Source organism: Sminthopsis crassicaudata, chromosome 6 (assembly GCF_048593235.1).
Source record: "Sminthopsis crassicaudata isolate SCR6 chromosome 6, ASM4859323v1, whole genome shotgun sequence".
NCBI lineage: Eukaryota > Metazoa > Chordata > Mammalia > Dasyuromorphia > Dasyuridae > Sminthopsis > Sminthopsis crassicaudata.
Window position 1 is genome coordinate 70248207 of NC_133622.1, and position 26832 is coordinate 70275038.

Here is a 26832-nt window from a genome sequence, read left to right on the forward strand (position 1 = left end):
GTGAAAAATAGAATTCCTTCACTCCATATCAAGCTGTTATTGTGAGATTTTTGTGGAAGACATCTAGAAATAATTTTGATATATTTCAAATGTATATATATAAATTATGGCCCAGGTTATCTTTGATTATTTCAAAGTATAAAAACAGATTTGTAAAAAAAATAATAAAATTAACAGATTAAATTCCATCTCATCTGCTGATAAAAGGACAAAACAACACCTGAACCTTTCTATGAAGAATAAATACAATTTTTTTTCTGAGTTTTCTTGATTGAGTCTCTATGCTGCACACTCAAGTATTAGAAATATAAATGTTCTATGTCACTATTCCATTCAATTTTATGTTTGTTAGCTCACTCTATGATTACTTATTTTAGTATTTATTCTTTGTGCCAGAAACTATGCATTGTATTTTATTATCTCAGATAATAAAACTACCTCTTCCCTCTAGAAGCTTACATTCATCTGAAGAAACAATATATAGTCCAGTAAGTAAATTCAAAATGCAACTATAATAAATATAATTAGTTTGAGAATTGGGAAGCAATAATATCTAGGGTGGGGAGAGGTAAAGACAGGCTTCTTGTAGAAAATAGTGCTTGAGCTGAATGTGACAAAATATTTTTATTCTTCTCCAGAGATTCAACAATATGACTTTTTATTCTTTCCTCTACCTAGAAAAAAAGTGCTTACACTACAGAGATCAGAATATGGAATAATTCAGAAACATAATCCATGATTTCCAAGTACTCAGGCTTTGTGTTCCCCATGTAGAAATTTCAGTTCCAATTTAAGTTACATCTTTGGCTGTAATAGAGGGCTTTGTTGGCCTGACCATCACGGAAAGGCTTATTTGTTATCTAATGTCAGCAATCATATTATAAATGGGTATCTAATAAATACTTGAAAAATATTGGAAGAGTGTATAGCAAGGAAGACTGCTAACTTCTCAAAAAAGAAAGATCTTTACTGTGGGAAGGGCACATGTCTCAGCTAGGGCAAGAGGGACAAAAGATACAGAAAATATTTTTGCAAGAGGCAATTTATGAATGTAATTAGTAATAATTTAATATTTAATATAAGTAAATTCAAAAGCAGATCAGAAACAGCTCATTGAGATCCTTAACAGTTTGCCCAAAGGATTTGAGAAAGCCCCGAAGCAGACTTAAAGGTTCTGCTCAGTCTTTACCAAATGAAGGGAAGACAGAGAAAAAGACTTTCTGGAGATCTCTGCATACCAAGAATATTTTTTGTTTTTATAACCTGGATTTAGATAAGAATGGAAAATCCAGACTGGTAATGACAGAGCCAGAAGTTTAGACTATGGGGTCGGATGGATATTAGGCATCAGAATATGAGAGAGCAAAGACAGAGTTGGATTATGTTATTATTTATTCCTAAAAAAGAAGCGTGTCTGAAAATAGGTCAGTCTACATGGGAAATGGATGGACAGATCAATAGTATAGTACCAGCTGCCAAAAGCCCAAACTAAGTCTGAGATGCAGGGTATCTGTGCAACCAAGGTAGAGAGGTAACTGACAGATGTCTAAGTGGCAAAAGTTGGTAGGGGTAGGATAGGAGGATGGATAATGTTAGAGAAGTTCAGTAGCTGGTATTAGGGACTCAGCTCCTCCTAGATGTTGGCGTTTAAGGAGTAGGAAATTCATTTTAATTACACTAGTACAAGTCAGATATTCAGTCACAAAAAAGCCATCCAGCAAACTCAATGCTGGAGAATTTAAGGTTCTATGTCTGAAGCTGGATCAACAATTACTGACAAAGGGCTCCAGATGAATTTTTGTCATAAAGACTGTAGCATAAAGATGCAGACTATGTCTAGTCATAAAGACTAAACATACAGGCAGAATTGTAAATAGGAATCCAAGTACCTAGGTCAAAATTAGTTAAAAAAAGAGAAGTAGATTGGAAGGGATACCATAAGCAGTCCAATCTGTATCCCTTTGAGAGCTGAGAAGAGAAACAAAGTGTGTCCAGGAAGAGATGGTACAATAGAATGAGCTCTCTGAAGGCAGAAATCTTTTTCTTTTCCTTTTTCTTCTTTTCTTTGTATTACTTAGTGCTTAGCATAATGGCTACAACATAACATGTGCTTAATAAAGCATCTGCATCTGCAATACTTAGGGATAAGGAGACAGCCTCTCTCCTTCCATTAATTCTCTAATTTCTGTTGTTAGAAATCCTGTCCTCTAGCCAGATGGTTGTCCCTTGGATAAAGACCTCCTTATGCAGTATTAGTTATGGACATATTACATAAAATGTGGGATTCAATGGCTTCAGATATAAATTTAGCAAGACTTAGCAAATAATTACCTGAAGGGCAAAGCATGATGGAGCGTTGTTGCATGGCTCATACAGTCACTGACTGATATTGCAAGCCCCTAGAGGAACTGATGAATATGAACCAGAAGAATATTTCTAAAGACATTTATAAATGAACAAAGTATAGTTTGAGTTTGAAAAAGTTTAGGGATATTTATAAAAACTCAAACTGACCCAAGCCCTAAAGCCTATTGGTGAGATCTATAATGACATAGGTTAGTGTATACCATGTGAAATCAAACATTTCAGACCAGCCACAAAATCAACAAATCCAATTTATCATTTAGTAATTCTTATTTTCTAGTAATACCCAACACAAACTACTCACTGACAAAGCTTTCCCATACACATCACTATCATTTCAAACTTTAAATCAACATTTATGTTTAGCATATTAGTATAACTCAATGCCAAATTGTAAATCATTTAGTAAATGATTTTTCATGTTTCTCTAACCTAGAAAACTTTTTCTTTCTACCTAAACGAATCATTCCAGTTCTAAAAATAAGCAAAATAAAACAGCTTTGAAGTTTCACCCATTACTTCAGCCTACATCAATTTTCCCTTTTATTGAAGAGTTCTAGTACTTACTACCTTATATTACACACTGTGTTTTTAGTATTTAATTATATAACACATTGCTCTCTACTTTGTACCATTTTCCTTGGAATTCTTTTCCAGTCTCTTTGAGAGCTATCTCTATAGAAAGGAAAATTTGGTTTAAATTCAACTTCTGAAACTTAACAGTATGACCATGAATAAACTGAGATTTATAGATCTTTAGAGACCTTAGAGGTCATCTAGCTTAGAGAGATAAGCCTTGAAGAGATTAAATGACCAAGAAACAACTCAAGGGCTAAGCATAAAATAATTTTGTAGTGTAAAAATTGAAAAAATATTTTATTTTGAAATGTTTTCTTAGAAACATCTTTTCTTTTTAGGTAGAATGTAAACCTCAATTTCCTCATCTCTAAAATAGAGATAAATATATGCTGTTATCTATATAACAATACTATTCAGAATCCTAAATAAGATGGTGAAAGTGAGTGCATTGCAAATCTTCATGAGCTATATAAATGTCATTAGATTTTCATTATTATGAATATTGCTTGCTTTGTATTTCTAATGCAATGTCATTCACAGAGTTGACTAATTAAAAAAACTGTTGATTAAATGAATAAAAGGAGATTTTCATTCTACTATGGAAAATGACATTAGGAATCCTCATTTATAAAATGAGCTTTAGAATTGATTGCAGGGTCAACCTCTCTACTGGATCCTATTCTTTTACTTTCACTTTGAACCTCTCAAAAGCAGAATAGGCTTTTCACTAATGTGAAATGATCAAATCACAAATGACATTAATGGATGTCAGTAGACAAAAATATAAGAGAGAATAATTTGTTTAGTATTTTACTTTCAACTGATTTTTCAAGCACATGTAAGTAACAGATATGAACAAAACTGGTTCTATAGTGAATTTATCAAAGGGGTGGTGCAGTGAAAAACCAAGCAATTATAGGATCAGAAAACCTTGACACTTTGGGCAAATTATTGGCTTCTCTGAGCCTCATTTTTCTAATCTACAAAAAGACTTTTTTTAAGATCATTTGAAAAAATAATAAATAACAAAGCTGAAAAAAAAGTTCTGTTGAGGTTTTCTTTTTTGCTTTTTTTTTTTTGCAACATTTCTATAAAACTGCGGTTGAAAACAAAAATGGTTAAGCAGCTTTTTGCCTTGCCAACATAATACGCCCTAATTAAAACAACAAGAAGAACTCTGAATCGATTAATTTGGGAATATATAATATATACACACAACTAGATGTCAATCTTTTGTCTCCTTGATCAATATGTTTAGGGTTAATGAGAACTTAATGGGAATAATAATATCACTGGCAGTGAATCAGCTCCCAAGTATTTAATAAAGATCTTTATCATTATAAAAAAAAGCCAACATCCTTTTATATGTGAATGTTCCATTGTGTGTGTGATATCGAACATGGTCATGAATAAAGCAAGAAAACATGAAGCAGAGGTGATGTCCAGCATAGTGATTACAGGAAAAAGGAAGGCATCAATAAGAAAAAAAGATTCTTTTTAACAAATTCTCATTTCAGGTGGGAAATGACCCTCATATCCAACAGATAAATGAAGGTGAAAAGGATGCTGATTGCTCATCGGCAAATGTAGTCCTTGGTTGGATTTTCAGAATATTTCTGATTATATATGTCTTATTTTTTTTTGAGTTTCTGCTCTTTTACAGAATAGTTGTACATTTTAATGGACAGTCATGACCTTTTTCTTAATCCTCTTTTATGGAATTCTAATATTAACTAAGCATGTGGAGCCCTGATCTGCTAGAGAGAAGTTCACACTTGTTTCACAGCCATTAAGGAAACTATCACAGGGCACTTAAAATAAACAAGCATGCTTAGTTGCCTTTTATTCACATATAGTGTCTTTGAAAGGAAGAAGCTGAGGTGTGAGTGACTTTTGTACTCAATGTAAGTACCACACATCAGAATGGGGCAAGTAGTCCAAGGTATATCCTTACTGGTAATTGGGGAAGTAGGGATACTTATTCCTAGACATCTGCTTTTGCTGGAATGGTCACTAAGGGATACTGGCAAGGGAGGTGATAAGAAGAGAAGGGGATGGTCACTTATTTTTATTAATTCTTGGCAATTAAGCTATTAAAGGACTATAAGTTCTATAAGAAACCTCTAAATTTAATGGAATAATAGATAAATAAAATAGAATCCTCTTGAACTAGGAGAACTTGAGTTCAAATGTGACCTCAGGCACTTACTAGCTGTGTAACAGTGATCAAAAACATCAAATGCCTCAACCTCCATTTGCCTGTTTCCTCAACTATAAATTGGGGATAATTTTAGTACCTACCTAACAGAATTATTGTGAAGATCAAATGAGAAATATTTGTAAAGTTCTTAGCACCATGCCAGGTGCATATCAAGTGCTGTGTAAATGCTTATATTCCTCCCCATACCATCCCCTTTAAAATAATATATTAATAATAATAAAAATAATAATAAATAATAAGCCTTATAGCAAAGCTCTGATGTGACACTGCTCTAGTTTCAGTTCTCTATGGGAAAGAATGGGTTATGAAATTGCATATGTCATAAATAAGATCAGCAAGAAGACTATTTAATGCCCAAAATTATGACTTTGGGGGAAAAGTTGACATAATTGGCTAAAACTGAGTAGTAAAGGAAGACAGTTACAAATTATTTGCCTCAAATAAGATGCCTCATTGCCCCTTTCTAAGACTACCGAGCAATTCTAGTGGATTGAAAAGAGCTCTTCCTTTGCTCCTGGACAGCTTATTAAATGTAAAAGGAAAAAGTTAAGAGTTCTTATTTGGGCCTTAAAATCACAAAGAGCTTCTAGAGTCACAAAAATGCTAAAGAATATGAGTCAGTAATGGACTTGAGAATAAATTGTACTATAGAAAAGAGGGGAGTAAAGGGAAACAATATTTCTGTTCATTATATTTATAAGAAGAGAGAACTAATATAAAGTTTGTGAAGGTTATTTTGACTTCATAGTAGGAAACCTGTAAAATATCCCTATGCTATGTATCCATATATAAATATATATGGATATCTATTTTTAAAAATACCGTGAAAAGTTCTTTCCTGAAAGACTTTTATCTTCATAGCTATTGATATATTTTCAAGGTTTATTTTTGAGAGAACTATGTATTGGTGTAGGAAATATGTAAGGAGGAATCTTTCTATCAAGGCAGACCAGCATTCACTCTGTAACTTTCTGGCGGAAAGAGGAATATGTTTACTGGGAGATAAGAGATTTAGCCAGGATCACACATAGTCAGAATATGTCAGGGACTAGACTTGAATTCAGATCTTTCCTTGTTAGATAATTCCTTTCTTCCTCCAAATCAGCACTCTAACCACTGTACTATGCTATTATTTTCATGCTTTATTCTTCACAATACCCAGCTACCATTTATTCAGATTTACTTGCATCTTCTTACTTGATCTTCCCAATTATTTGAGAAAAATGTAGTTTACTGAGAGACAATGTGTATACTGCTCATATTTGACAGTTTGAGGATTTACATTTATGGGAATGAGCAAACTATAAATTAGAACTTGATTTATCACTTTATTGATAAATTGTTTTATGTTTTTAATTTTTAGACAAGAAAAAAAGATGGAGAAAATGTTAATAATGCTGGTTATTTTAAACAGTGGATAATGGATTTTCAAAAAGCCAGTTGTTAAATAGTAAATGGAAGTCTAGAGACATAGAATGGCTTTCTTATGTCCATGATGGGATTCAAATCCAAATCTTCTAATTTGATTTTTTTGTGCTTCTTCCACTGTATCATCTCTGTCTCATATTAGCCTAAGAAGCCAATTATTTCCCACATATGGAAATGGGACTGAGCTACATAATAAATGATAGTCTATGAAACTGAAATCAGAGGACCTTTGAATTAGAGGGGACCTCTAAGAGCTCAGGTAGTCTAGACTCTAAGCCACTATAGAATCCCTTTCTAGATTTCTTGATGAAGTGTTGGAGTTTGGAATGCTATGGAGCCCAAACTCTGGATTTAGATGAGGCAGCCATTCAGAATGCTCCTAGAGGTAGAAGAAGAGCTGATACTTGAACCTACTATTTTATAACAGTTCTATCGACTCTTCCTGGAACTGAGATAAAATCTGTTTCTCAGATGACCAATTAGCAGCCCTAATTCTGCCCTCTGTCCTTATATAGCATAGAAATTGATCTTGCATTTGATAAACCTTCAGTACAAGTTGACTTTTGAAGATCTGAGTCCAAATCCTTCCCCCAAACTTAGTAGTCCTGAGACTCTGAATAAATCCTTTAACCTCTTTCACCTTAATTTCCTTTTGTGCAAAATGAAATTAAAATAGCAACCACCTTAAAGTATTGTTATGTGAGTCAAAAAGATAAAGTATGAAATGTATTCTGAAATCCTTTAAGCACTATTTATCAGCAGTATCATCATTATCACTATCATTTTATATATTTGAAAATAGCTACCATATCTTTCTCTGCTTTCTTTTAAAACTTTTATGAACCTCCCCAATTTTTCCTCATGTATATGGATCCAAATGAAATGAGACTGGAACAAAGTGGCCAAATCTTAAAGGGCATGATGCTCTTTTAGGACACTAGGAACATTGTTTCCCTGTGGGAAATAATTCAGCTCTTAGTGTCCTGCAAAAGAGTTCATTCTCTCTGGAAATGAGAAAGATGTACTTTCTTTCAACCTGCCAGAAAAGGTCTATTTTCCAGTCAGTGAAAGAGTAGAGCACAATCTATCCTGACTAGCTCTGTGAATGGATACTTTTGTATTATTCATGATACAAGGTTTTGCTTGTTTGTTTGTTTTCCTTTAGAGGGACAGTCAAAAAAAAGTAAGCAGCTGTCAAGAGGAGATGGGAATAAAGATGACCAAAGATTGCCTATAGAGTAGTATTTGCCTAAGCACATTTTTTTCCTCAATAGTTAGGAATTATTTGCTTCTATCCATACCCACTGCTACCAATTATGGCAATATAAATAGCACTATCAGTAACTGCTGTCAAGGATGAGCACTCTTCTAGACATTAGAAAAGAGACTGTACAAAAAGAACAGTTTAAAGATAGACTCGTTGTCCACTTAAGTCATTTTCCAAAAGAAGTCTCTCTAATAAGCAAAGACTAAGAGGAGAGATTTACAGGAAGTATGTTTCAAAAATGAGAGACAGTATAGGTAGTAGTTAGAAAATTGAGTTCTCAGTAGAATTTAGGTTCAAAGCCTGCAACCAACTTACTAACTGTGAAGTCAAAAACAAATCACTGAACCTCAATAAATATCAGCTTTTTTATTTGTCCAATTGGGAATAATAATACTTCTACTGACTTACCTCAAAGGATTATTATAATGAGTGAATTGGAAAAAATTGAAGCGATATATAGATCCCAAATTTAATATCATAAAAATATAAATTTTTTAAAAATAAAATATTTACTAAAAACAAAAGTCTAAAGAGTTAAGATGATTAATTTTTTCTAGTTATTGGGCTTGAAGTAATTTTATGCTAATGAAATGAGCAATTCCTACCCACTTTAAGAATGGGCCATCAGGCTAAATGTTACTTCCACACTAGCAATGTGTGTATGTTTTAGACATAAATCTTTATATATGTAATATACATATGCTATATATATATATATATTGCTAGATGATATATATTTAAGTATATGTGTGTGAGTGTATATATGCAAAAGAGAACTTGAAAAAAGTTTCACTAGTTTTACACTTCATTTTGCTGGTACAGACCTGAGCAAAGAGTTAGAAGTTAGCAATTAGTAAGAGTATTGTTTCTGTTTTGACAATTTTCCAAGCTGAGCTAAAAGATCACAGCCTTGGATTTGTCCATAGAATAGCAGTTCTCCAAATAAATCAGCAGTATTGTGAAGAATATTGCCATTATTTAAAGCAGCAAAAATTGGGTCAACTTAATAGTTTTGTGGGAATGACACGCATTCATATTTCGGACAAACTAATCTTGGAATCCCAGCTGCTTGAAGCATCTGCTCCATTTCATGTAGATAAAGAAAAGCAATATGTCAACCTTACTGACTCAAAGTCTGAGAATACCATTGCCAGCCATCTATGGTTTGGCACAGATTGTCATAAAATCCCAAAATATTCCTTTGGGCTTTAATTGTTTTCTGACTTCTCAAGAAAATAAACCTTTAAAGCATTCAATCATTTAATAACAAAAACTCAGCAAAAGACTGGGTGCTATGGGAAGCTCTCTCTCTGGCTTTTCTGCTCACCATATTGACTGGATTATTATTATACAGATATATGCAACCATCATTTTTCCCCATTGCAATTGGGAGTGAAAGGAGAAAGAATAAGCCTTTAAATATATTTAGAAGTAATGAAGCTCCTCCGTAGTCAACAATGGAATGGTTATAACCTGTGCTTTAAAATTGGGGGACCAGTAGTGATTCAGAAACTTTTATTAATTTCCAAAATGTTTGCCATCATTCGATACTATAAAAACTTATTTGAAATTTAATTACATTTTCTCATTTATTTCTTACAATACAGCCTCAAGGTATTATCATACTTTTTGTACAAAAAGGCCTACAGATATTAAGTCACTTGCCCATGATTACACAAGATGGTTGGGGGCAGATTTCTCTTCTTCATGGTTCCAATATTCTTTCAGCTACGCCATGCTTCCCATATACTATACTACCTAATAAATATGTTATAATTTTTTCAGGCTTGCCAATTTTTCCCACTTCACAGGTATCTAATTGCTCAGCAAATTTCTTCATTCTAAATTGTAAAATATCTCCCACATCTTTTATCTTTGGCAGCACAGTGGATGATATGCTACATTTCAAAATCTGAGTTCAAATCCAGGCTCAGACATTTACTTACTAGTTCTATGACCCTCAGCAAGCCATATAACCTCAGTTAGTTTCAGTTTTCTCATCTGTAAAATAGGAGATAATACCATCTCTCTTCTAAGATTGCTGTGAAGACCAAAAGGGATAATAATTTTAAAGCACTTAGCACAGTGCCCAGCACATTATATTAAATAAATGTTAGCTGCTGTTATTGTTATTGTGATGGTCATTCTCTAGACATACAGTCCCCCTTTCTTTGGGACTTTGTCCTTTCTTGCCTGGACTGCCTCCTAATTGATCCCCACCTCTGAAATATGCTCCTTCTTGAATTTATCCTCCACAAAGGTACCAAACTGCTATCTTAGAAGCATAGGTCTCATTATGTCACTTGACTGTTCACAAAGCTTCAGCAGTTCCCTGTCCTCTAGGATAAAATGCAGAGCTCCCCTGTTTGCCATTTAAGATTTTACAGTCTGACTCCAAGCTATGTTTATAAACCAATTTTATATTATTCTCCCTTAGGCACTCTACGTTCCTGACAACTGGCCTGTTTGCTGTTCACTGCACATGCCATTGCATTTCTTGTCCTGTTCAGAAACAGGCTGTTCCTCACACCTGGGAGGTTTGCTCTTCATCATTGGCCTTCTTGGAATACACAGATTCGAAAAAGACTATTAGATTATAATTCTGGGTCATTTGAAGGGTGACAATGCCTTTGACAGAAAATGGAAGTTTTAGACTGAGGAAGAAGAATAAAATCAGTTGTAAACATGTTTCTGTTTGAGATGTCACTGGAACATACAGGTGATGATATCCAGCAGTTAGGGAGTCAGCTCAAGTGCCACCTCCCACAAGAGGCCATCAAGGATTTACCCAGTGGTCAATCCTATCCCTCTTCCTATCTAATTGTCTTGTTTTTATATATTTTATATTTATTTTTCTCATGCACATATAGTTTTCACCCAATAAAAGAGGAAAGGAATTGTTTTGTTTTTGTCTTTTGTCCATGATGGCTAATCCACAATAAGTGCTTAATAAATGCTTTTGGAATTGATTCCAGTCCATAAAAATATAAATTTTGGATGATGGATTTGTGGCTGAGAAGGAACTTAAGATCATCTAAGATCATCTAGTTCCTCTATTTACAGAGGAGAAAAGTGAGGAAGATTGGGGGGAGGGTAGCTCGCTAACTTCACAGAGTTTATAGATAGCAAAATTATCAATCTAGGTTGCTTGACTCTAAATCCTGGGCCCTTCCCTTGCACTATTTATTCCCCATTAAATAGAAATCTAGCTTAGAATCAGGAAGATGTGAATTAAATCAAATCTCACATGATATGATGGTATGCTTAAAGAACCTTATAGAATCAACTAAAAACTATTAGAAACACTTCAACAACTTTAGCAAAGTTGCAGGATATAAAATACAAACCCATGTAAATCATCAGCATTTCTATGTGTTACCAAAAAAAGTCCAGCAGCAAAAGAAATATTAATTACTTTAAAGAAGAATTAGAGAACATTATGAAATGCAAAATGGATGATTTTGATTATATTAAATAAAAAGGGTTTTGTACAAACAAAATTAATGCAGCCAAGTTTAGAAGGGAAGCAGAAAACTGGGAAGAGGGGGAATATATATCCAAGGTTTATAGTAAAGGGCTTATTTCTAAATTATATAGAGAACTGACTCAAATTTATAAGAATACAAGTCATCTTCCAAATGATAAATGGTCAAAGGATATGAACAGACAATTTTCAGATGAAGAAATTAAAGCCATTTCTAGTCATATGAAAAAATTATTCTCTAAATCACTATTGATTAGAGGAATTCAAATTAAAGCAACTCTCAGGTATCACTACATACCTCTCAGATTGACTAAGATGACAGGAAAAAATAATAATAAATGTTGGCGGGGATGTGGGAAAACTGAGGCACTATGGTAGAGTTGTGAACTGATCCAACCATTCTGGAGAGTGATTTGCCCAAACAAAATATGCATACCCTTTGATGCAGCAGTGTCTCTATTGGGTCTGTATCCCAAAGAGATCATGAAAAGGTAAAGGGATCCAGATCTGCAAAAATGCTTACAGCAGCTGTTTTTGTGGGCAAAAACCTTGAAATTGAGTGTATGCCCATCAGTTAGCAAATGGCTGAATAAGTTAAGGAATATTATTATTCTGTAAGAAATGATCATCAAGATGATTTCAGAGAGGCCTGGAGAGACTTACATGAATTGATGCTGAGTGAAGTGAGTAGAATCAGGAGATCATTATACAAGATTATGTGATGATCAACTGTAATGGACTTGGCTCTTTTCAATAATGAAATGCTTAAAACCAGTTCCAATAGACTTGTGATGGAGAGACCCATCTGCATCCAGAGAAAGGACTATGGGAACGGAATGTGGATCATAATATAGTATTTTCTTTTTTTAATTTTTTTCTGAGGCAATTGGGGTTAAGTGATTTGCCCAGAGTCACACAGCCAGGAAGTGTTAAGTGTTGGAGACCAGATGTGACTCCAGAGCTGGTGCTCTATCCACAGCACCACCTAGCTGCCTCACAACATAGTATTTTCACCTCTTTGTTATTGTTTGCTTGCTTATTTTTTCTATGTCATATTTTTTCTTTTTTGATCAGATTTTTCTTTTGCAGCATGATAAATATGGGTTTAGAACAACTGCATATGTTTAATCTATATTAGATTGCTTGATGTCTAGGGGAGGGGAGATGGGAAGAGGAACAGAGGAAACAATGAAACACAAGGTTTTGCAAGGATGAATGTTGAAAATTATCTGTGCTGGCCAACTCACTTAACTGTTATTTGCCTCACTTTCCTCAAATGTAATATGGGAATAATATTAGCACCTACCTTAGAAGATCATTTTAAAGATAAAATGACATAATATTCATATAAGATTTATGATGACTTTCCCTGCTTCCTTCCTTCTTTCTTCCTCTTCTTTAATCCCCTTTTTCCTTTTTTTAATCTTTTCCTTCATTTATTTTCTTTTCCCCTTCCTTTCTCCCTTCCAATCTTCTTTTTTTCCTTCATTATCTATTTTTTTTCCTTCTTCCTCCCTCTTTCCCTCCTTTACTTTTTCCCTTTCTTCCTCTTCCAAGACTTCATGAAATTGCACCATATCATTAGGAAATGAGATGCACTAGCTGTTTTCCATTGCAATAGCTATTCCCACCTGTGAATAAACCACCTAGGAGTCTATTTTATTCTCTGGGCTACTTTCTCTTCTAAGTTTTTCTGTCATTGAAAGAAACAATCTTTCTTGTTATATCTGAAAGATGGTGTAAGTATGGAAACAGTCTTTTTTGTTTTTTTTCTTCAAAATAAGATATTAACAAGATGGGAGAAGAGCAAGTTTAAAGTGACTTTTGCCAAGAATAAAAACACTTCTTGTAATTAGGGAAGTCTTAACATGAGGATTATATATTCTGCCTACTTCAAAGAAAACTAAGTATACATATGGAGACTTGTCTTGCCAGGAAAGAGGTGGAGAAGGGGACAAAATTCATAATCAATATCAGAGGGTTTTATACACCACTTCATGACATCAAAAGATGACTTGAACTGGAAAAAAATGAAAAAAAAAAGATTCATCATGAATCATGTCTAGTGATTTTATATATAGTCCATTCTTTATTTTCTTATGTCAAAAAATTGAAAGTATGAAACTTTATGGGGACTTTATCAACCCTCAAATAGAAACTATTCAAATAGAACTGGGAAAAGAAAATATAGCTAACATTTGCGGGTTATAATCAACTCTATAAATCTTTACAAATCTTCCCTCATCTCTCTCTTGAACTCCAATCCTACATTAAAAACTTCTGTTACTATTGTTGTTTAATTATGTCCAACTCTGTGTGACTCCAGTTGGGGTTTGCTTTGAAGTGATTGGTTATTTCCTTCTCCAGACCATTTTGCAGTTTGAGAAACCCAGGCAAACAGGGTTAAGTGGCTTGCCCAGGGGTCAGAAGGCTAGAGAAAATCTGAGGTTGGATTTGAATTCAAGAAGATGAGCCTTCCTGACTCTAGACCTACTGTGCCTGGTAGCTGCGCTACATCAACAGCTACCTGCTAGAAATGGCTACTTAGGTGGTTTGTAGGATCTCCAACCCAATATATTCAAAATAGAACTAATTGTATTCTCTATTAAACTCTCTCTTCTTCAAATCGTCTTATTTCTGTTGAAGATATGACCATCCTTTTATTCAGATTTTCATTTTGGCATCTAGCTGAACTAATCCATCACCTTCCCCTGCTTTTCCCACCACTGTGTTTCTTACACTTTCCCTCTCTTTCTAGTTACATATCTACCACTCCAGTTTGCATCCTCATTTTCTTTTCCCTTTTTTATCTTCTTAATCCTGCCTTAGACTGGGATCTCATAAGGGGTCTTGGGCTGTCAGTCTCTTCCCCTCTCCATTCTATCCTCCAAACAGCTACAAAAATCTGTGTACTAATTACTAATTTTACTAATATACACGTTAGTATTATTATATAGTAAATTAGTATTATTAAATAATAAATATTAGCAATATTTACTAATATAAACATGTCACCCTTTTTAAGAAGCTCCAGTGACTCCAGATTGCCTGATGTGTAAAAGATAAACTCCTCAAGTCTAATATTTAATGCCTTCTATTTCCTTTCATTGCCACATTTCACACATTAACTCCCCATTCCCACATTCTATATTGCATCCAAGCTAGGTTCTTCCAAACTTGGTATATTCTATTTCCCACTATGGGCTCTTAGATAGGCTATTCCTCATGCCTGAAACTAATCACTTCACTCAGACTTTCAAAATTTTGGTCTTCTAACTCAACCTGAACTCAAACCTAGAATTCCCTCTATGACACACTTAACAAGACACCATAAAGTTTTGGCTTGAATACATCCACTCAGGGAGAATCACTATCTTCCAAGACTGCCCGTTTTATTTTTGGACAATTCTAATTGTTAGGAGAGTTTGCAAACCTTTGATTCTTTGCCACTAATTCTGTCCTCTGGGAAATAAACAGTACCAGCCTAATCCTTCTTCTGTAAGACAGCTCTTCAAAGATTGAACTCGTATCACCCCTGAGTCTTCTCTTCTCTTGCCTGAATATTTGTCTCTTTTTTTTTTTTATAACAGTTCCTCAAATTCTAAGATCCCAAGACTGTTCCTCATCTTGGCTGCAATTCTCTCAGTGTGCTTCAGCATTTCAATGTCTTTCCTAAAACACGGCATCCAGAATTTAATCCAATCCTGTAAATATAGTCTAAGCAAGGCAAATTTCCTACCTCCTTAGTCAAACTATAATTATCCCACTGTAGTCATATATAACATTTGATTCTTGGGCTGTCATATAATGTTCCTGGCATATGGCATAGCAATTGGAAATATAATTTTATTGGTAAAAGAAAATTTCAGATAAGGAAAATACTTTTTTCCAACATGAATTATTATCATCTTTGAAAGATGTTCTTAGAAAGTTGCTTAGAATATTGATTGATTTACTGTTAACTAACTTATACAAAGGGGCAAGATCTGAATTTGGGTCTTCCTGGCTCAGAGACTGTTTCTTTACCTACTTCTGCCATACTGGCTTCTCGATAGTAATTCATTTAAAACCTCATGTTTTTAAAAGATGAATCATGCTTCCCCTAGCTTGTCATAATGTCGCTTGATTTTTTTGGCCCTTAGGTATATAGTTTTGTATTTTTTCACGTTTTTTTTTTTTCATATTAGATTGATCCTACTATGGTCAAGCCAATTAAAATCCTTTTTAGATCTTACCTGTTGTTCAGTGCTGTATTAACTGTTGCTCCTAGTTTTGTGTGTTCTGCATATAAGATAAAATAACATCTGCCTTTATCTAACTCACTAATAAAATAGCATAAGAACAACGAGAGGTACCTGAGGTTTCCACTAGAGACTTCCAATTTAATTTTGAAGAAGGCAAGACATTCATAGTACTCAGACTTTCAAATAATTCCAAATTTACTTAAATTTACCATTGTTGAACAGGCTCCTTGTCTCTACATTATCCACAAGGATCATATGAGAAACATTGTCAAATGCTTTGCTCACATTTATGAGTCTACATTGTGAGCATTCTTCTAAGCTATTATTCAAACAATCATGTGTATATATGTGATTAGTTAGATCCTTATGATTAAATTTATAGATATTCACCAACCATTTCTTTAATATTGTTCTAGAATTTAATCAGGAATTATGTCAAACTCACTCATTTCTATTTTTCACGTGACACTTTTTTTTATATTTTATTTTTAAAATTTGAACATTTGAACATGTAGTCCTATGACACCCCTCTCATGCTCTATAGTTGTTCAAAGATCATGATTCAATAATCATTTTCACCAATTCTTTTAGTCTCCTGAATGAATTCACATATAATGTGTGTACATGTATATGTATGTATGTATATATAAATGTTTATATATACACATTATAAATTTAATGTTTGAATAAGTTATTTAGTCCATCTGTTAACTGAAGTCCTGATTTAATTCCTTCTTTTGTTCAAAGTTTCAAAAAAAAAAAAAAGTTTTGTTCAAGTGATTCCAAGGTGTGCTAGATGTTTAAACCTAGAAAGTCAATTGTCAAATTTTATTGGGGGTAATTATAGCTTAGAAATTGGCAAACTCTACATGTTGGGATTTGAATTGTTTTCTGGATTGTCTAGATGCTAGCTTGTTAAACCGTGGTTTAAGACTCCATATAGGGTGTTATAACTGAATTGGGGGTCATAAAAGGATGATTTATTATCAGTAAATGTTTGATTTTTATACTTATTTCATATACTTATATACCTGGAATTGCATAAAAATTTCTTAGGCAAAAAGGGGTCATAAGTAGAAAAAGTTTAAGATGCTCTGGTCTAGACTTAAGAAAATAATGGGAAAAATGTTACAAATGCAATTTTTTTTTCAGACAACTTGTTAAATATTTACCAATCCAGCCCTGTGTATATTCTAATGGTGATAACAATTCTATTTCTATCTCCAAGCCTAAATATATGCTTTTTGTTTTATTTTTGTTTTTGAGGCAATCAGGGGTAAGTGACTTGCTAAGGGACACATAGCTAGTTTCTGAGGCGAGATTTGAATTCATTTCCTCCTCTCTCCAGGGTGGGGTATCACCTGCTACCCCGAATATGTGCTATTTTTGCTCATTTCTATTTCAATATTTTCTCACATCATACCCTTACCCAAAGCAATGCATATACAATCCATACTTTATCCATACTTATCCCAAGGTTACATAATATATCACTGTCCAAATAAGGAATTATTTGAAAGGGGGTCAATATTCTTGGGGCATGAGACTCCTGATAACAATTTTTCCTAATTTCTATTTTTTCTTAAAACAGATTATAGCACTCAAATCTAAATTATGTTTATTTAGATCACTTCATTTTTTTTTTTACATGACACTTTTAAGAAAGAACAAGGCTTAAGAATAAGCCAAAGTTTGGGAGATGGCTCTTACTCTAGGGCCATTAATATGAATTTGAGTTATGTTCTTAGCAAGAAAATAGCTCAATTTTGTATCTAGTTCATTTGCTAATTTATATGAATGTTTTAAGCTATTTTAAATGAAAAAGAACTTTGCAAAAACCAGAATTATTTATACTTAACCAAAAAAAACAAAGATAAAGGCTTACTTCTCTATAAGATATAGGAGTTCTCACTCTTCATCTATTTTCCTTTTGTAGCCATTGGTAAATACACGTACTCTGACAAAATCTGAGACCCCAACTTTCCTAGGCAGTGTTCCTTTCATTAGCAATAACCTTTGATTAGTTGGATGCTATCTTATGCCTGTCATAGCAATTCTCTTGCTATAACCATTTCTCAAAGTTCCATACTAATGATCTGGTTATTGACTGTTGGGGTTTTCCAGTGGATATCAAATATTCTAAGGGGATGTCAGCAAAATTCAGAGAAATGGTTGCCCAACATGCATTACAAGTGCTCAATAAACACTTGATGATACGTATGCTTGGGTAATGAATGTTTGGATTGGAACTATTATGGAAAAAAACATAGCTACCATATGTATTCCATTTATTGTATGCTAAAAGTTAACCTATTAATTTCATTTTTACTGGATGAATACAAAGAAATTATGAGGAGAAAATGCATGACTTTTGGTTATATTTCTCAACTATGAATATTAATTATAATGCATTATACTTTAAAGACAAAATACATAGGGGCCTGCAGTTAAAATATCAGGATGTTGATTAAAAATAGTAAAGAATGAAAAGAGGAACAACAATAATTGCTAATTCCCAGCAGCATATTTCATTTGATCAGATGTACTTGTATCTTTGAATAAAGTGAAGAGGCAAAAAAGAGCAAGAAAAGTTAGGTTCGCTCACACACTTAAAAATTAACTTTTATTGGAAGAATCTATCTTCCCCATCAAGAACAAAATATTATGATTCTACGCATTATTCCAAACAACAATCTATCTTTTCTCATTTCAGGAAAAAATTTTATCTGGATAGAGAAAAATTTTTCATTTCAAACTTCTTTTAAGTGATTTTATAAGAGTCTTGGATCATGTAAATCATTCTCTAAAAGCCTTTCTAAATTATAAGAAGGCAAAAAGTATAATTGTTTAATTAAATGTTTAATTAATGTTTATTATAGCCAGCATATTCATTTCCAGCCAAATTTATGATATTTGAATTTTGTTTTTTATGCACTGTATGTGCTCTTTATAGAGCAGTGTGTAGTTTATAGTGCATGGCATAATCAATGTAGTATATTTATGCCCATTTTATAGGGCTTGGGATATAATTTTACTATTTAAGTGCTTATAGTGTTTTATAGTTGCTGTATCTTCGCTTTTATGACATAATATTGGTCATTTGTCACAAAATCCTTGGTCAGGAACACAACACCCAATATCAGTTCTGTTCCTACAGATATATATGATCCTCTTTATGACAATTTGTTTTATGTCTTAGCTTCCAGGAGTGTATTTTGGTTAGAAGAGGAGGTCTGCACTTCCTGAACTTTTCTGTTAGTGAGTGCATATTCCTTAGAAGCCAGGGGATGGAAGATAGAGAGATTCTTACCCACTCTTCTTCATCATAGTCCGAGTGATGTGGGATAGAATCCTGCCTTTGGATCGAGGACAGGGACCCTTCAGGTTTATCCTTTTCCTCCGACACAGTGCTCTTGGGAGAGGGTGATTTCTTGAGAACACAACCTGGACGGGCTGTATAGAGGGCTAAAAGGGCACTTCTGACCAGCTGATCCTTGAAGGCATGCACAAAGAGCTCTGTCTGAAAGAAAAGGGCAGGGATTAAGAAGATTTGCATAAAATGTTTAAAGCAGATATCAGAGATAATATAGAGAAAATATTTGCAAAGTGTTTAGTATGGTACCTAGTCCAGAATAAATGTTCACTAAATACCTGTTCCCTTATCCCTCTCCTTTTTTTTTTCCCCCAAAGAACTGGAAACAAAAGGCAAAAAGGTACCCATCAATTGGGAAACAATGAAAACATTTTTATAAATGAAATATTAATGTGTTGTTGAAAGAAACGATGAAAGGGATGGTTTCTGAGAAATCTGGGGAAACGTGTATGAACTGATGCAAAGTAAGAAGAACTAGGACAGCTTATATCATAATAACATTATAAAGAGACAACTTTAAAAGACTCCAATCAATGCAAAAGTCCACCAAGACTCCAAAGGACTTAGGTGAAACATACAAGCCACTTCCTAACAGAGAGATGATGGACTTAGTTTGCAAAAATGAGATATATATTTTCTGGATCTGGCCAAGACAATCATTTATATAAATATGTGTGTGTGTGTGTATATATATATATAACTATATATATATATATATATATATATAACCATATATATATATATATATAACCATATATATATATATATATATATAACCATATATATATATATATATATAACCATATATATATATATAACCATATATATATATATATATAACCATATATATATGTATATATATATATATATATATATATATATATATATATATATACATATATATATGTGGTTTTGCTTTCTGTTTTTCCCCCCACCTCCAAAATGTAATTGAAGGTGAGATAGAGAGAAAATATTTTTGTTAATTGGAAGGAAGAGTCAGAAGAGGGCGGGGTCATTGCACCAAGCTGGAATGGGGAAGGGCATGCAGACTTGTTTTCTTTTAAGTACCATGTAAGATAGTGTAAGAATAGGAGAGAAAGAAAACTAATCATCCCAATCAGTGGTAAATAGTGCAGTTTGGGAACACTGCCAAACTCTGGAGTGATTCTGTTCTAAAAGTTAATGCAGAGGTAGTATAGATACTATAAAAGCCATCTGTTTCTGTAGCCTTTTCTTGCCTCATTGCAAATCCTGTCTCTGGAGATGGTTTTCAGTGGGAATAACCATTTCAACAGTAACTACCTGATGCCTGTTTTTATGTTGGGAAAAAATGCTCTTCTGCCTGATATTCTGAATAGATTGTTAAGGTAAAAGAAACTTGGGTATATTGGTTGAAAAGGGTACCGTGGTAGCCGATTGTGTTTTTCTCTTGGGCAGAGCTCATATCACAAATTGGAAGGAAGGATTTGCTCTCTTCTTGATCATTACTCTCTAAACTGTCTCTTCGTAAATTTGTTATCGTAATGTTCAGTGTTGGCAGGATCCCTAGGAAACTATATCCAGTGGGCTTTAGTCACTGGTGGTAAATACCCCATAACTACAATAGAAGTGACAGCTACCTTATGATGAAGGATTTTATTTCATGGGTTACTTAACAAATGTGGTCGATCTCTGGCTGGAGAAATTGTGGGAGGTGCAGTCCTTGCATTTATATATTACCTTATGCTTAGTAAGAGGTAAAGCAGGGTCAGGAAGCAGGTTTCAAGTCTGGCATAGCATTATCAAGCCTGCTCATCAATACTGGTTAAGTGACCAGGAGCAAGTGCCTTAACCTCTCAGTGCCCTTGAGGAACATCTCTAACATTGTGTGATAGCACTAATTTGCTGATCTGCATCAAAGGAGGCAGTACTACAGGTATGAAAATGGAGGCTATTAAGTGATGGGTGCAGGCTCATATAACTACCAGGTGTCAGGGGTGGGACATGAACGCAGACATCTCATGATCCCGAGTCCCTCTCCTTTGTCACCACAACACACAGATTATCCATCACTCTGAGTTTACTCTTTAACCATTGGTAGCTTCACACACTGTTACAACTCAATAAGATCTACTGCATTCTCTTAACAGGGTCATCTGCTGATGGAGAATACTAGGAAAATGTCTGCAAATCTATTCATAGTGTTCAATTCTTGAAGTATAGGTAAGTCATAGAGAAGATTTTTTTTTAACCACTGCCATGCTTTATGCAACTAGCTTTGTGTCATATTTTTTTGGGGGGGTTGTTTGCGGAAACATGTCTGGACCTATTGTTTCATCAGACAGTGTAACTCCCAATATGAAAATTACTTCCATCAATGCAGAAGTTACTCATTGGTTTCTACCTGGATATTATTTAGATTTACATGACTTTTCTTTCCTGATTCTCCTAACCTCTCTAACCATTCTTTCTCAATTCCTCTTCAGTATCTTTATCCAAGGCTCTGCTTTAGTCCCTTATCTCTTTCTCTCTCTCTCCCAGCTCCCTCCTTTGATTAGCCCTCTCACTTGATTAGCATATGCTAAAAGGCAGTCTATTACCTTTAACTCCATTCTTTCCACAGAAAGCCAATCTCACATTACCAGTTGCCTTTTCAAAATTTTGAACTGGAAGTCCTATAGACCCCTCACACGCAATAATTCAAATACTGAACTAATCTTCTCCACCCATCCCAGACTTTCATATTACTTTCCTATTTTTGAATCCACCAGACTTGCAATCTCAGTGTGTCATTCTCTCTTCCTCAGTTACTTTCACCCCACATATTCAGTCAGTTGCCAAATAGCCATTTCTCTCTTCCCATCTCTTGTTTATATCCCACTTACATAAAGGCATCTCTCAAGTTAGTGATGACAATAGCATTATGACTGGTCTGCCTGCCTCAGCTCCCTGCTCACTCCAATACTTCTTCCATTCTTCTTCAGTCCTAAAGCATAGGTCATCACACATCCTTCTCTTCTCTTCAGTGGCCGTCTTACCTCCAGGATCAATAATAAAGTCCTTTGTCTGGTAAGTTCTTCACAATCTGAACAATTCCTACCTTTTGAGTCTTCTTGCACTCACTCCCCTTCACATACTCCACAGCCAATCCAGTTTGGCCTTCTTGCAATCACTATATACACTCTTCCGTCTCAAATCTCACTTCCTTTGAACACATGCCTGGACTACTTCCTGGCATTCCAACCCTTCCAACTCCAACTCAGGCTCTCCAAAATTTATCTCAAATCCTACCATCCACAGAAAGTCTCTCCAGAGTTTTTCTTCCTAACACTTCTAGCCTTTCAATATCTATCTACTATTCTGTACTTGTTTTGCAGGTATTTAAGTAGTTTCACATTCTCTCCTTTATTAGAATAGAAAAATTAAATGAAATTCCTAAGATCACCATCTAAAGCCAACTTCCATGTTGCTTATTTAATAATATATCTTGATAAATCTAATCCTTCCTGATGGTTTCTATCTAGCTACTTAATTTCTTCAAGCATTTGGCTAATACAATAAAAGAAATTAGGGTGGAAAGGGACCAGGGGACACTTCTAATCCTAGCTCACCATTTTAACGATGGGGAAATTGATGACTAAAGAAATAGTTTTTTTGCCTGAGATTTTATAGTGAGTGTGTGGTAACACAGGTTCTGCTCATGGTTTCCTGTCTCCCAATCCAGTGAGATTTGCAGTACAACATGCTGCCTCTAGTGACTACCTGAAATGAATCCCTAAAGCTCCAAATGCTGTTAGCTGATTTAAAAACATTATTTGGTCACCAGCTTCAGGGAACATGCTACTCTGAATATAGGAAAAAAATCATGAGAATGATTCTGCAAACCCAAAAAGGAGGAGAGATGAGTTGAGTGATAAGTAAATTTAAAACAAAATAAAACATAGGTCCAATGGCAAGCCATGCTATTTTATTAGAAAAATGATATGAGAATTTAAAAAAATAAAGTCTGAGAAGAGAAAATGCTATGAAGACTGAGATGTAAAATAAAGAGAAGAGAATTTCTGAGAAATACTGAGCCCTAAAACAAACCTGTGCTGCCATGTTGCTAATGGAAAAATACATTACACACATAATTTTCCATACAGCATGGTTATGTACAATACTAGATTTAAATATTAAAAACATGACTTCACCATAATTCATTTTGACTAAACCATTTTGTTGTTGATAGTTTCAATAAACTCCCTTGATTTATTTTTATAGCCACACAGCTTGCTGTCTTTGAACTGATGCTTTGTGTCTCCTCACACTTGCATGGTAGAAAAAATTCAAGAGACTTAAAAAGTGTTCAAAATCACTGAGACAACCAAGCTAAAGTATAGTATGCTTAAAGCCCTAAAGGCTTTGCAGGAGTGCAAAATCTAGGAATCTAGAGCCATTTTATCTTCATCTTCCTAAACATAGAATTGATCAAAATATCTTTCACTGCTGAGAAGAAAATTATTCTAAAATATTCCTCAAATTTTTTCAAAACACTTTGTCCTTCTTTCTTTCCCTTGTTTTATTAAAGTAATTAGTAATAGAATGATTTAGTAGGTTGAGTGTCAAAGCTAAGTCAGAAAGACCCATAGTCAAATTCCATCTAGTTGTGGCTATAGTCAATCAAGATCTCCTGAAGTCTCAGTTTCCTTATCTTCAAAATGGGGGAAATTTACCCATGGTACCAACTTCACAAAACAGGTATGAGGTCCAAATCAGACACCAGCTATAAAGGACCTTGCAAACTTTAAAGCTGCAGAAAATGTCAGGTATTATTATTTTCATTTAAAAATCAAATATCTAGATGAATGGGAAAGATAATGATAAATGTTGACATGGTTGTGGGAAAACTGGTCCACTAATACCTTATTGGTGGAGTTGTAAAATTATTCTGGAGAGCAATTTGGAACTATGCCTAAAGAGCTATCAAACTGCACACCTTTTGATCCAGCAGTGCCATTACTGGGTCGTATCCCAGGGAAATCATAAAGGAGGGAAAGGGATCCACATGTACAAAAATGTTTGTAGCAGCTCTTTTTGTGGTAGCAAAGAATTGGAAAATGAGAAGATGCCCCTGATTTGGGAGATGGCTGGATAAATTGTAGTATATGAAAGTAATGGAATATTATTTTTCTATAAAGATGATGAACAAGCTGACTTTCAAAAGACCTGGAAAGATTTACATGAATTGATGTATGTATGATTATCTCAATATAGTCATCATCCAATCAAACAATCTTTCATTCAACAGACTCATTATCACCCAGGTTACTTATTTTTCTATGTGTTACATTCTGGGGCATACAAGAATGAGAACCATCAGAGGGATTGTAAAATGTCTAAGCCACTCTCACTGGTGTACCAGTCAGGAAAATGAACCTACCCACAGTGAAGTTCAATGATTCATTCAAGATGAATGAATCTTGCCCCAGATTCAACAGTTACCTCTTTGGAACTCACCACTTCCAACTTACGTACTATTTAAAAATGGAGTAATATCTTGGGGATATAGACACATCATTTATTTGAAGAACTTAATTTTATTTAGGAATTCATAACTTTCCCCTCAAAAATATTTAAAATTGGTGCCATTCTCTATTTTTAAAGAACATTTCTATCCAATGTATATACAGCACCCAAGGGATTCTGAGTCTGGGAATCTTATTGGAAGGTCCCAAAAGAGAAGCAGAATGGAAAGTTAATGGAATCAATAGAGGATTAAGCAATTATTAGAGTGTTAAGTAGAGTACATCTGTGAAATAGAGGATAGTACAAGGCTGAGAAATGGATGTGGCCAGGCCTGTGGAGTTGCTGTACCAAATAAAAGAATTTTATATGAGGTTGTGCCTGTTAAAAAAAATAAGCAAGTACTAAGAGCTAAAATATAAGTACCTACAAATAATTTCAAGATCCAAAATTGAAACTCTTAACCATGAATAAAAGGAACTGTAACATTAACTTGTATCATATATTTCAAATTTATATTTCTACCACAACTGAATAACTTATATGTGTTCCTGGAATATAGTGTTCTTTCTCCAGAAGAAGAAGGGGACAAGAATCAAAGAACATCTCTATATACTCCAGGTTGTCGGAGAAATGGAAGTTTCTCAAAAAGTTGTTCTCAATTAGAACAAAAGGATATGAGGTCAAAGAAAGGAGACTTGGCTCTTGTCAGAGTAGGGGAGTCTGCACAGAGAGGAAAAGCAAGGAAGATGACAGCAAGAGAATTATAGCTTAAAATCAGATTTGAGGTTCTCTCTGAAGAGGATAGAAATAGATGTTCTGCTATTTGTCCTCCTCAGAAATGATATAGTAGAAGAGAAGAGTAGTTGGTGATTCTTTGCTCAGGGGCAATGAGGCAGATATTTGTCAGCCTAAGAACAGCAATAGAATGGTCTATTGTCTTCCTCAGGCAGTATCCAAGAAATAAGACAGAACTTTCAATGATATCAAAATGGATTGCAATTATGCACTGATACTTCTAGAAGGAATCTGAAAACTATTGTGACTTATGTGTGTTTGTCTTTAAATGGGAACACCTGTAATGTATAGGTAGTAGTCCAATTTTCTGTTTATTTTCTAAGAGCCCCTTTTTTTTGGAAATGAAAAATTTTGTATTACAGCCAAAAATTACCAGTCTAAGTATAGAAGAAAATAATAATAAAAATATTATCTGCGTCTATAGCAGAAGTATTTAAATGTAGTATTAACAAGATACAGAAAAGAAATGTATAACATGAAAAAAAAATCTGATCACATCCCCAGAAAATCTACACAATCAATTGAGGGCCAACTTTGGAGTCAGGATGATCTAGATCAAAGCTATGTCTCTCAGAAACATTAGCTAGGTGACCAAGTGTTATTTCTTTAGTTTCTCAGTGCCTCCAGTCAAGTTTCTAAAATAAATTTGTTGTTAGGAGCTTTTTTGGCAAAGATATTGGAACAGTTTGCCATTTCCTTCCACAGCTCACTTTATAGATAAGGAAACTAAAGCAAACAAGGTGAAGGGACTTGCCCTGGATTATGCAGCTAGTATATTTCTGAAGCCAGATTTGAACTCAGTAAGATGAGTCTTTCTGATTTCAGGCCTAGAACTCCATCTACTATGTTACTCAGGTGCCTATAAATGAGTATAGCTTAAAAATTAGTTGCCAATAAGCACCACTGAAGGCAGTTGCCATGCTAGGAATTTCATATGCTGATTATTCTTCCTCCCTTAGACTAGGAGCTTAAAAAATTGCTCAACAGAAGCACAATGTGCTTAAAGATCAGACAAAAGATTAATCAGTTTTAGCTGGGAAGTAGGGAACAAGTAAAGCATTGTTACTTTTATATGTGGTATATGACACTGGCTATGGAGAATGGATAGGATTTCAAAAGGCAGAGGTAGAATATAAGGAAATTACCCAAAGAATAGGAACAAAATAATATTACTTCACAGGATAGTTGGAAGCTTTAACATTTGTCAGCAAAAGTAAAATTTCTTTGAATTTTTTTTAAATGACTTATGCGAACTTAAAATTAGGGGGGAAATCTCAAATCCACTATTTTTCCCCCTGATTGGGTTTAAGTGACTTGCCCAGGGTCACACAGCTGGGAAATGTTAAGTGTCTGAGGAAGTTAAGTGAAGTCAGGTTCTCCTGACTTCAGGGCTGGTGCTCTATCTACCGTACCACCAAATCTAATAATTTTCTTAAGGAGTCTCATTTATGGCAGAGTAAAGCCCATATTGTTAACAGTTATAAAGATTGACTTAGTAAAATTTACCAAAGCTGCTACAAAATAATCTCATTTATTCATCAAATAACTGATTCATATACATTATAGCTAAATAACGTTGGTAACATAGAC

At 34.2% G+C, this 26832-nt stretch overlaps 1 protein-coding gene across 5 annotated transcripts in view; it reads right to left on the bottom strand.

Annotated features, from left to right (window-relative positions):
* The window catches only part of INPP4B (inositol polyphosphate-4-phosphatase type II B), a 910680-nt gene that overhangs the window by 137306 nt on the left and 746542 nt on the right, over positions 1-26832 (bottom strand). For all 5 annotated transcript variants that reach the window (XM_074275067.1, XM_074275068.1, XM_074275070.1 and 2 more), the window contains one exon: positions 18898-19107. In XM_074275067.1, coding sequence (XP_074131168.1) covers positions 18898-19107 — 210 coding nt within the window. The remainder of the gene's footprint in view (positions 1-18897; positions 19108-26832) is intronic.